The following is a 12,234-nucleotide window of genomic DNA, read 5'->3' as shown; positions in this document are numbered from 1 at the left end:
CTCTGAAGAGCCCAATTGTTTTGCTGCCTCTGAAGACTGTTTACAGGTGTCTTTTTGTTACGTGTATTAAGAAAAGGAATGAAGTCGGTTCTGTAATTTGCCTTTAAAGCACAGATTTGAAGAGCCACTTTTTTTTTCCTTTCGATGAACTACAGAACAAACTTCGACCGCAGCTCAATCCAGCGCACCAGATGCCATAAAAGCCTCATGTGCTTCATTATGTTTTTCTCTTGCACTGTGAAACGATGCGATTTGGACACACACACACACACAGCCCAGGTTTCAATTCCGAGGTGACTGAGGAGGTACGCTTCTTCCTCTAGGTATCGGACTTTTAAAATCGTCGCTCTTTCAGCGATGGCGAAGCATGCAGACATCGCTGCCTTTCAACACTTGAACAAACCACTTTTTACGAGAATGCCGCAGATCTGAATTTAAAAGAAAAGGAACGTTTGTTTAAAACACAGACCTCTCTCAGGGTTTTTGCCAACCTTTCTGGATGAAGTTGTGAGCGGGTGGGACCCTGCGGTTTGCTGGCTGGCCCCGTCTCATCGCCACGTTAAAAGCCTCCCGACTGTCACAGCTGTGTGTGAACATGCAAACCTGGAAGACTGATACTGATGCCTTAACTATGCACAAAGCTAAGTGACCAAACCAGCTCTTACTTTCAAGTGCATCGTGTCTTGTTCTCTAAATGCACTGTACAACTGTATTGCCTTTGGTGTGGACTTTTTTTTTTTTTTTTTTTTAAACATTCGAGTGATTTATTTTTAACATCACATTCCATTTTGTTTTTACATTTTTGGTATCGTTTGTATAGTTGTGTTTCCCGTTTTGCTTTTATAATTGTTTTTTTTTTTTGCTTTTATAATTGTTTTTTTTTTTTTTTTAAACGATACCAGGTGCTTATTTTAGCCAATTTGTATTTTCTCTTGTAATTGCTGTCAGACTGTTGATAAAAACCTGTTTACAATTTGTTGTAACAGCCATTTTGGGGAGAAGACGTCAGTGTCAAGCCATTTTGTAAAGGCTTTGCTGTATTGACCTTTTGATACATGCCTGTTGCAGTTACATTTTGATTAATAAAACAAGTTGACAAACTTCCATCTTTCAACTTTATTTCAATGAACAAAATTCGAATCTAAAACTGGTAAAGCATGAGAAAATGCGGTACAATTGTGAAAACAGACTTGCCAGCTGTGCATCCAGATACATTTTAACATCTCGCTTTTGACAGCACTTGCATATTTCAGAACTCCCAACCAATAGTAATTTTGTGAAGAACTTGTCGGACCTTGTCACCAGGTCATAAGTGAACACTTACAAGGGGGGGGTGTGCATTCTGCTTGTTTTCAGAGGGACCAGTGTGCAATACTGACAAATTGGTACAAAATTCAATAAAGTATGAGCTATGAGGACATGTAGCCATGGATGCTAATTATTATTTTTTTGAATCTGAAATGAATCATTTGGAGTGATGAATGAGGCTAAACTTCTGCCCCCCTTGTTTTAAGTGAAGCAAATGGCAGGTATTAAACCTGTGGAATTCTGGACATGCCTCAAGCCTGGTGTCAAGCTTCACATTTTTAAAGGCACAACCATGATTTATGACTTCAAACATGTTTTCATCGTTTTAATTTGGTTGCTTAAATTACATTTGGGGGGGTTGGACACCACTGTAATTGCAATAAAAAAAAAATGTATTCCTTTCACGTAATATTCCCTTGTCTCAAATACAATACAAGCAATACTTTGGGGGAAAAACAGTAATAAAAATTGTGAGTTTGCAATGTTCACCAGCAAACTAGAGTATACTGACATGCCACTTAACATTTAATTCAATACAATGTACAGATGATCACCCCCACCCAACTTCAGGTGACAAGTGAGTATCAATATACGATTTCACATCTGTTAAATTTTTTAAAAGGTTAATGAACACAAGAACCTTTCAATAATTGAATACACGTTGCTTGAAGATGAATTAATGATTCGCTTTGTTGTTCAGGAGAAGAAAACTATCCAACGTTTAGCCTGAGCACAGTGCATTGGATTGAAACATTTTGTAACTTATAACAGGGACAGCCATAGGCACTCTAGACCGGTCCAAGGCTGACTATGATTTGGTTGTTCTACAAAAAGAACACAGACAAACCTTTCTTTAAGACGCATTTTCCTTGAAACCATTTGTGAATGACTAAATTATCAGTGCAGGACAGGCAAAATGTCGCTCAAACAATTATGGCTCCTGAGTGGTCTAGTTTTATTTTTGATAAAAACCAAATCCCCCCCATATTATTTATGCATCCAAGTGTCTTTGGCTTTATAACACTGATGTATGTACTCAAAAATGATTTAAGTAATAAGGCTGCATTTGAAGACGCTGCATTTTACGAGGAGACATTGGAATGCAAATTTTGCTGATTTAATGTCACAATATGAATATTGTTTGTCAGAATATACTGTGACATACCAGTCATTTACTGGACATTACTATTTTCAAGTTTAATTAGGAATTCAGAAGGCCAGGACATTGCTATAATTTTGTGCTTCATTTTACCGGTCTTGCACCATAAATATAAATAGCAACATTTCTTATCATTGTACTGATTTAGTGGATTCTTGGTAACTTATTTCAACACTACACAAAGTCAGCAGATCAAAACATTCCTACACATTTAATATGTATGGATACATTTATTTACCACAAATGCTTCAATTTCATCATTAACATGAAGCACAAATTATATAAATTACTTGGCAAAATTTTAGTAGTTAGTCTACTAAAAATACTTCCTAACTTCAAATATAAATATAAACCATCCAAAATAAAATAAAAATAAAAACACTTTTACAGCAAAATGTAATACAACATTCCACAAGATGAAACAGGCCAACAGAAAGTGCTCTGAACTCTAATCCCTCATCTGACAGTGAGCAGCAACTGTGATGAAATGAAAGTAATGTTCCTCCAAAAGGCACATTTCAGAGGCAGACCAGTGAGGTTCACAGTACAATACCTGTCCAGCCAATAGGACCGGCTGCCTCCTGCAGTCGATCTTCTCGTCTGCACTGTTCATACCACTTAGCTTTGGAGTCTGTTCTCTGAACTCCATTTCCCCTTCCTCCTCCATTTCCTGTAGTGTTTCAAGGTCATAAAGACTTCAAGATTACAAACTGGTGCTTTCCTTTGTATACAAAGCTCCGCTTCATTAAAAAAAAAAACAAAAAAAACACCTAACATGACCAAACATGGAAAACAAAATGGTCTTCTCAGCGTAGGTCCCGCCTTGGAATCATTTAAACAGAACAGGAAGGTGTCTTTAAGCAGGTATCACAGAGGAGGATGCTCAAGAACACCCCTCATGACCTTTAAAATGAATACAATTTTTTACAGAATTATGAAATTAGCATCGATTTAGAAGAGTTTTAGACAAAATAAGTTAAAACCTAAGTGGCTGCATGTGTATACGAGTGTGGATATTATAGAGGCGAAAGCCCTCTCCATGTCCCGAGGACACACAAGCACCAGAATGTGGTGGTCGCCTTGGTCCCTTATCCATCTGTCCGGTCACGAGTTCCCCCCGAAAAGACTGCGCGCAGGGAGCACAGCTCTGATTGGACAGGCTAGACCCTCAGATTCCCCGCTCTTAAAGGAGCTTCTTCTTCCCCGTGGGCTTCAACATGTGCTGTCCAAACTAAAGAGAGAGAGAGAGAGCAGAGAGCAGAGAGCAGACATGAGGACGCAGCCAGTGACACCCGCGCACTGGTTCTGCAGGGCCGGTGTGGGGGGGGTGCTCACCGCGGGGGTGTTTGGGGGAGACTCCGCTCTGGGAGCGGGGTGCCCGAAGTCGCTCTCGCTCCAGCTCTCGCTCCAGCTCTCGCTGCGGTACCGGTGAGCAAACTTGCGCTTTAAAGCTTCGGCAATGAGAGAGGCCGCATCCGTGGGGTCACTGGGCTTCGGCTTGGAAAGGCCGTCCTCTGGCCGACTGAAAAACAAAAGGCGCTCAGTCCCGCATCATCGGCATTATTTGTGATGCATTATTATTATTATAATTATTAATGTTATTATTAGCAACAATACGTCTACTACTACCGATATTAAGAATTCAAAAAATAGCGTATAGTTGTCGAAATCTGTATGCATGCAGTCATTCTAGAAAAGAGCAGACTAAATGTCTAGAAGTACATTAAAATATTATTCTTACGACGCATATTTATGTACCACTATTTTACTTGTAATCATCTCGTCTTAACACCTTCACTGAATTTTGTACACATTTATGCCACAATTCTGAATATTTTACATATTTGCACTTTGCAACAGTGTTGCAAAAGTCTCATTCTCCCCTTATTTATGCACCACTATTTTATTTGTCATCATCTAGTGGTTTTGGACACACGTATTCCATATTTGCACTTTGAGCAACACTGTATACACAGCTGCATGTCAGCTGAATGAGATCACATGACTGCAGGTGACGCACGAAGAAGTGGGCAGCACCTCTTGACGGAGCGCAGCTTGACTTTGCCCATGTCTTTCAGCACGTCGAGCATGCTGGGAATCTCCGGTTGCTTGGGCCCGGGGTCGAGCGCGGTCTGCGTCGACGTCTTCTTCCCGCGGCGCTCTCGGATGAGGTCGATGGCCGAAACGCTCCGCTGAAGGCCGGGGGGTGGTGGTGGGGGTAGAGGGGGAGGGGGAGGGGGTGGTGGAGGCGGGGGTGGAGCCCCTCCGGGTGGGGCTGGGGCAGCAGCAGGTCCAGCTTGTGCAGCTACTGAGACACAACAACAGGAGAAAAAACAGCATTGTTCAACACTGCTCTTTCATCACAGAATTAGGCCTTTTTCAAAAGCATAAAACTGACAAGGACAACCTCAGTCAAGTTACAGTACAGGTATTTATACTAACATTTGGCTGAACTGGCCTTAACTATACTCGTCTTGAAATCATTAAATGTAAAAACTATGCCATCTAAAGGCGGAAACAAACCATTGCAATTTAAAATATAACTATTTGCACTGTCCGCATATTGCTTTCATCAAAACAATTTTCACATTTTGCTTTATTAGCTGTGAGCAATAAGAGAATATGAACAGCACATGGTAAAGGTCAGTCTGCTGAGGTTTAATTTTGCCAATGTTAAATTGGTGCTTTGTTACCACTTAGATTCAACTTAAAAGAAAGGGACTATCCTTACAATAAAAATAAAGACAAATTACAGTTAAGACATTCATGACACTGTGAATTAAATACGCTCCTGTTCTTAACATCTGCAATGCTTTTAGGTACTGTTACACTGCTGTCTCTTTCTCCATTTCATCTTTTTAACCTGTTTGTCTACGGTCTTGTGTAACATTGTAACTTTGTGTTTTATGCCAGGTCCCCCCTGCAAAAGAGATTTTAAACTCAAAGCGGTTTTTCCTGCTTAAATAAAGGTTAAATAAAAATTAATAAAGACAGAACATCCTACCAGCAGGCTGGGCGGTCTGCTCCTGGGCCAATACGATCTGTGCTATCTGCGCCCGGAGTTTGGCCAGCTCAGTTTCCAGGGCGCTGATCTTCTGAATGGCCTCCTGGTTGGGGAATGCTGGAGCCTGGGGCTCTAGCGCCTCCTGGTGCAAGGAGGGCAGAGACCGCTGTCTCTTCAGAGGTCTGGAAGACGGGCGCTGGTGGGAGCGGAAAATAAACCCAGGCTCCGCCTCCGCCTCCGCCTCCGCCCCCGACCTGCGCACACGCAAGACAACGTCATGAATGTGACACGTTCCGCAACTACGCCTGTCCTGCTGATCTCAGGTCCGAGGGACCGTCACCAAATAACCTCCACCGCATATAAGCATCTCACCGCAGTCTGGCGGGGGTGTCGCCCGCACCCCTCTCGATCCAGGCCACATCCGCGAGCGAGGCCACAAACCCATTCTGCTCAGCGGAGCTGTTGAGACTGCTGGCACCTTCGGTATAAGGATGAAGCTAAAGGACAGATTTACAGGGGAACAGGTAAGCGCTTTGTGAGCTATGCCCAAAGAACACGTGTTACAAAATGATAAATCAACGCATCATGTATCATATACATGCCAGAGCAAATGATATGAAAGACCAAGACCAAAGCCATGGATGCAAACTAAAGAATTTTTCTCCGAAATGATAAACGCACATCAGGATGACTGCACATGGGTCTAAGACAGAATCATGTAGGCCATTTCATTCTATTGTTTTGGTTGTCTACATTGTACACGTCTGGGAGATGAAACCTTTGAAACCACATATGGGCATTCAGCACAGCTGGTCAATCCTGTGAGTGTTCAAAAACACACAGTTGGGATTCTATTGTTTGTAAAGTTTTACACAGTCAAGAGACTGCACAAAAAAAGATTTATATTGCACTGTTTGCACTGTTAAACTTTGCACAAGACAAATAACTTGAACTGATTAACAAAACTATGTAATGACGACAATGGGGTGCATTTCCACACACGCACAAAAGAATACACAATACAAACCTTAATATCCTCACATTTTTATACTCAATACAAATGCCACTGACATCAAGAACCCAGCTTCCCAGTGTTGTAATGGTAAGGACGGACATGCATACAGTTGACGGTTGACTGAACTCCAGTAGCTGATGTCAATTATTTCATGTTTCAGAACAAATATTATTCTGAAACCATAGTTTTACTGTGGTGCATGAAAAAATAAATAATGGATACGACAATTCCAGTCTCCATTGGGAGGAGAAATATAGCCTAAGCCTAGAGTATCTGAAATTCTTATATCTAATTATTTTATCTTGCAAAGAATAACAAGCACAGTATGTTTAAAATATGTATAATTCAGTTCAGAAAATGTGGATTTGCCTTTTTTTAAACACCAACTCATTTGTCAGGCAAGAAGAGAAAGGCTGACACACGTCAACACACTGCAATCTCAAACCGGTAAGAGAGGAAACTGACCTAGCGCAGGTAAGCTGCATTCCTCAGAGAAAGCACTGAGGGAAGGAGAGAGACAGAGACAGACAAGTACTGCTGACTGTCACAACAGAAAGGAATGGGAAAGGTGGGGTGCAGTCAAAGGAACGGAGACTTCCCTCGACCTTCCAGAACATTCTAAACACCAAGCCACTGTAGCCATTCTGCCATTTATTTCCTTATGGGACACTTGTCTGTCTGAATGTGTATAGGGTTTTAAGCACCTTCCAATCAAGACTGCTAATTTATATATATATTTATATATATGCATGAAAACTAGTTGAGAAATTTTCAAAAAGTACATTAAAATACAGCACCCCAACTTTAAGTAAAACAGGCCATGTAAAAAACAGAGAGCCAAGCAGAAAAGCGCTTCACCATATTCATTAGTGCGTACAAGCAATGTCACAATACTCTGTGGTTAATCAGATTGTTCCATGTATGGGCAGCATGCAAGAGTGTGGTGAATTTGATGTGCAACCAGGCATGCAATGTTGGCAAGCGTTCATGCAGACTGGAGCTTAAGCATAGAACTAAACAGACAACACAAAACAAGGCTAGCAGAAGGATACAAGCACTGTAATCCAGACAGGTTCCAGGCTGACAGCAGCACTGGACTCGCGTGCACAGACAGTAAGAAACAGAAGAGACACTGCAAAGACCAACATGAAGCAAAGCGCATTCATAACATGCCTATTGCTAATATGGACAGGTTTCATATTTTCAAATACATAAAAATCATTTATCCACGTGAGTCCAAGTAAAACACACACACATGCACGCGCAATTAAAATGCAGCCATTTTCTCAGCATAAGAAAATGCTTAGAGTACAATACCAGAGTAAAGGTAGCTGGTCCGTAAATTGAGGAAACGTAGAGAAGCAAATAAGACAAAGAATTCAGTATCTTTTTTAATAGTGTGTTATGTCCTCACAGCATTTGTCATTTAAACAATGCATTAAAATTTCAGATATGCATATAGAGGTCAAATGCAAACTCAGCCAGTAAACATTTCTATAATACATGTGCTGTACCAATTTATTTGTCAATTTAGAAAGGAAATGCTGCAGACTGCATTCCCCCAATATATGTGCTGCTATTTCTGAAGTCTGTCAAGTAAAAAAAAAAAGTTTTACACGAATGCTGGAGCTTGTGATAAAAAAATGAATACTTAATGTCCCATTATATACCATTGACAGGAATATGAGTGGGAGTGTTCTGGAGCCGAGTAATCATATCTTGTGCCCCCCCCCCCCCCCACCCTCCCCGCCAAATTCATTTCACAGTGCATTTAAAGAGCTTGTCTTCAGGCAGATGGGAATAATTGTAATATCAGTTGCTTGTGTGAAAGTAGAAAAAACTGGCTGTGAAGCAGGCCAAAGTTAACCTAACACACTGCAGTGCAGGCACGCTTCCATACCTGAAAGTGAACACGAGGGCAAGGTTTCAGAGGAAGGCTCGTAGCAATTCTTCTAACTATACTCCGAGAGGACCCGTAAGGCTTAACTGATCCAAAAGCCTGTAAGACAACAAAATACATTACCGTAAAATTTTTTATATTAATAACTGGGTGTATGTATGTTTGTATAATCATTGAATGTATATTGATACATTTGTATGATCATTTGTATGCATATTGTATGATCACTGGATTATTCAATAAATCAATTTTCAACATTTCAAGGTGACAGATACTGTTTCCTGAATGTTAGGCATTTACAAACCCAGTGATTTATAAATGGACAAATATATGTTTTCCAATAAATCAAACTAAAAAACAATAAAACATAACATTACTTACGAGGTCCATTTCGATTCCAGCATGTTCCCTGGTCATCTTATCTTTGCCTGCCCAACACAAAGTTAGAACAGCAGCCAAACAGGTACATCTTCAGCATACTACAGTTACGGTTAATAGCATTGTGAAGCAAGGCATGGCTGTCTGGGTAGTTGTAGACCTCTGAAAACAGGAAAGAAACAGGTGGTCAGGACAATAAAATGGTCACAGAAATGCTTATCAGCAGAAAAATGTGGTCAGCTCTAATCAAAGTCCTCGTTCTGTTAATGCAGTGACAGTTTGGTACATTTCTAGCAGCAAATTGTAGGATCAGTAAAAAAATACTACGGATCATAATAACGTTAGTTACTCGTTTCTTGGGCACGGAAGGGATTATCATCAGTGTCTTCATCCAAGTTGCCGCAGTGACGTAACGCAACAGCGAAAATAAACAACTCACCTGTTGTGGCCACAAGGTCTGATTTTGAAATTCATTGAAACGATTCAAGAATCTAGTTCGTTCATTATAACAAAAAGATAGACGGCGACTCAAGGACAGAATCAGAGTATAACACTCAGTTAACTAGCTAGACAATTAGCTTCGGACCTTATATGAAAACATTAAAACTTGCACTACCTAAAGTTACAAGAGCAGTTTCAGAACAAACCATTGTTTTTGATTAGCACGGTCATAAAAGTAAAAAGACAAAACAAAAACAACTGTCAACAATTGTGAGGACTATTTAGCCACCTCGCTAATAGGTTCTATTGCAATCCAAGCCAGCTAGTTAGATAACGTTACCGATTTCCCTCAGTGATATGTTAGCTAGCTAGCATTTTGCGAGGTTCGTTAGTCTAACGTTTATAAGTTAACTTTGTCACCTATCTATTGACTTGAAACATAACAACGATTAACGTTACAGTGAACAGAAAAACAACAAAAGATAGCCGGAAATAACGTGTTATTTAACAGCTATGTATCCGTGACTAGCTGACATCAAGGTAAAGTAGCCAGTTTGGCAGTTCGTTAAACGCTAATTGAAATACTTTACAATGATAATGACCACATTCAAACAAAAAGCCTTTCTGCCCGGCTTGCTGCCTGTCAGTTTCGTTATTACTTAGCACTAGCTAGTTAGCTAGCCAACGTTAACCGAGTGCGCGCAATGTATCATGGAAACAATGCGTCTTCGACCAAGTAAAGCCAAAGCCAAAGGCCGGGAATTGTAACGTTAACTGGCTAGGTAATTAACTTGAGTGATGTCTAGTTAAATTAGCTGGAGAGATAATCGTGTCTTTTCGATTCTTTACTTAGCGGCTTAGACTACCTTAACGAAAACTATTTTATCCACGATTCGAGTCTTTCGTTAGTTTGTCAAGGGTAGCAAATACGCTAGCAGGGCAAAGACTAGGTAACGGAAAAACTAAAATAATGGCCATATCTCCACCTAGACTACCAATGTAAAATACTGATGAATTTGTCAGTTTGATCTTAACAAAGTGATATAGTGTGATGTCGAAATAAGTAACTGTCTATGTAAATAAAATGAGACATTACTTACTAAATGTTACTCTCAACGTCGACATCCATGCAGAATGGTGTTCTCCGAAGTCCTAAGACACTCCAACTTCTACGTCGGCGTGTGGGTGGACCCGCAGTTTCTTAGACCAATGAACGTCGATGTAGGTAACACGTGATTGCAAATTCCATGGGGAAATTCTGGAAAAAATTCAACCTTCTCTATCTCTGTGGATAAAATATGGTTAAATCTCTCAAGAGTCCTAGGTTTCCCGACCAATCGATATTTCTTGGATTAAATATCTCTTTTCTTGTGGGTCCTCAAATAAAACCTACTTATTACACAGGTTCAACTTTTCCCTACCTATACCACCCACTCTTTCTTTCTACTTTCCACTTATTTTTCTCCTTCTCCCTTTCTCCTTCCAGTCACTGTCCATCAGTGATGAATTAAGTTGATGAATCGTTAGCGAAAACCTGACAGTGCAAAGTAGTCAATGAAGAGTCTCAGGTCCTTTTTATATCTCTCCCCCCCCCCCCCCCCCCCCCACACTTTGCTCCTTTCAATCTAACTGCTAGTTCGCTGCTGGCTTACTGCGGGGATACCAAGACTGTAGCCTACATACTTCTGGTTAAAATTATGCCACAGCAATGTAATGCATATAATTTGCTGCCAACTCAGCTCATCATGACACAATGTATGTTTTTCCCACTCACCCTCTATACTTTTCTCTCCCTATCTTCCTTCTCATTACCCCCTCCTTCTCCTTACCCCTCTCCGATATCACTTTAAAAATCAAAGCCAAATGGGCGACCTCTTAAGTTATGTATTCAACCTCCATCATGACAAAATATGTGAAATTATTTTCTTCTTCTGGAATGGTTTGGGTTACACATGCCCTAAAAAGCAATGTTTAAATCGATCATATTAAAACTGTGTGAAAGATTCTTTTTTTATCCATACAGCAGGTAATGGCTTTATCAGTCACCAGATATGAGTGTAATCAAGCATTTAAAGGATATTCTGGAAAAGTGAATATGGCAGTGTTTTTCATTTCCATTAGCTAAGGGATTATTTTTTTGCTGTAAAATAGTACCATAGGATTTATGATTCCAGTTGCTGTTAGAGTCAATGCCGTGTCCACACTAGCGGCCCAAAAGACTATTAAACTATTTAAAATGGGTGTTTCCTGTTTCATTTATGACCTGAATATCTGATGCCAGTCCAGCTTTGCTAATTTCACATTATGACTTCTTTGTAATAGCCACCTAAGGAACATCAGAACCAATTTAAGGACAATAGAGAGCTAATCAAGAGCCAGTAAACATTGTCTGCATGCTCTCAGTTCAAACATGACGGTACCACACAGGAGATCAGCTGCCAGTTCAGCTTTAGATGTTATGCAATATAGGTTCTTCTTACTAACGTGCTCACTCTTAGCCCCTCTTTCCCCTCTCCTTTTCTGTTCCTCCTTCTCTTCACACTCACAGGCTTTTTGCAGCAGGTAACCTCAAATTAACAAATAAACAGGTGGCTGGAATCCTTTTCAGTCTCAGAAGTCTCAAGTAAAATATCACCTGCTATTGTCACCCAAAATAATTATACAATAAGTTTTTCTCACTACCCTTCTCTGTCTCTTTCCTCTCCCCTTCTTATGATTACTGTCGCAACCATACGTAGCTACACGCCAGTGTCTTTGTGTCTTTTCTTGGTATTAAATATTCTTACAAGTAAAAAGTAATTACCTCTAATGTTCACATAAGCACATACTCAAAAACAAACAAGTGCATAACCGCAGAATACACACGCCAGTGGTAGTGAGCACAGAACTGTACCCAAGTGGTTACCAGAGATTTTCTAGAGGGAGGGTCTCTGAAGTTGCTGCCACACCGCCAGACCCCTCTCAGGACTGTGGTAGTGTTGTGATTACGTTTTCCTTTTCAAGAAAGATTTCGTTGATTGGCTGGTTTT

General features: G+C 40.4%; 1 protein-coding gene across 4 annotated transcripts; it reads right to left on the bottom strand.

The window, feature by feature from the left end:
* Window positions 1–1,973: 1,973 nt before the first annotated feature.
* mtfr1 (mitochondrial fission regulator 1) lies at window positions 1,974–12,228 on the bottom strand. Of its 4 annotated transcripts, none has more exons than XM_035416242.1 (9): window positions 12,111–12,228; window positions 10,306–10,490; window positions 8,768–8,926; window positions 8,387–8,485; window positions 5,844–5,968; window positions 5,472–5,725; window positions 4,505–4,775; window positions 3,803–3,989; window positions 1,974–3,698 (listed from the first exon to the last, which is right to left on the bottom strand). In XM_035416242.1, the coding sequence occupies exons 3-9, from the start codon at window positions 8,801–8,803 to the stop codon at window positions 3,651–3,653; spliced, it is 1,020 nt and encodes a 339-aa protein (XP_035272133.1). In that variant the 5' UTR covers window positions 8,804–8,926; window positions 10,306–10,490; window positions 12,111–12,228; the 3' UTR covers window positions 1,974–3,650. The 4 variants fall into 4 exon arrangements, with proteins under 4 accessions (XP_035272133.1, XP_035272134.1, XP_035272135.1 ...); XM_035416243.1 differs by having other exon boundaries at window positions 10,306–10,463; window positions 12,111–12,216; XM_035416244.1 differs by lacking the exon at window positions 12,111–12,228 and having other exon boundaries at window positions 1,974–3,614; window positions 3,647–3,698; window positions 10,306–10,775.
* Window positions 12,229–12,234: the final 6 nt, after the last annotated feature.

This window comes from Anguilla anguilla, chromosome 4, assembly GCF_013347855.1.
Source record: "Anguilla anguilla isolate fAngAng1 chromosome 4, fAngAng1.pri, whole genome shotgun sequence".
In the NCBI taxonomy this organism is placed as follows: Eukaryota; Metazoa; Chordata; class Actinopteri; order Anguilliformes; family Anguillidae; genus Anguilla; species Anguilla anguilla.
This window is presented reverse-complemented; position numbering and strand designations above follow the sequence as displayed.

Bases quoted from the DNA above. Each gene is read 5' to 3' on its own strand.
- mtfr1 (XM_035416242.1), bottom strand. From the start codon at position 8,803: ATGACCAGGGAACATGCTGGAATCGAAATGGACCTC. The intron at 5,969-8,386 runs GTATGGAAGCGT...TCTGTCCTTTAG, and splicing joins GCCCTCGTGTTCACTTTCAG to CTTCATCCTTATACCGAAGG. The intron at 4,776-5,471 runs GTAGGATGTTCT...GTTGTGTCTCAG, and splicing joins GCAGACCGCCCAGCCTGCTG to TAGCTGCACAAGCTGGACCT.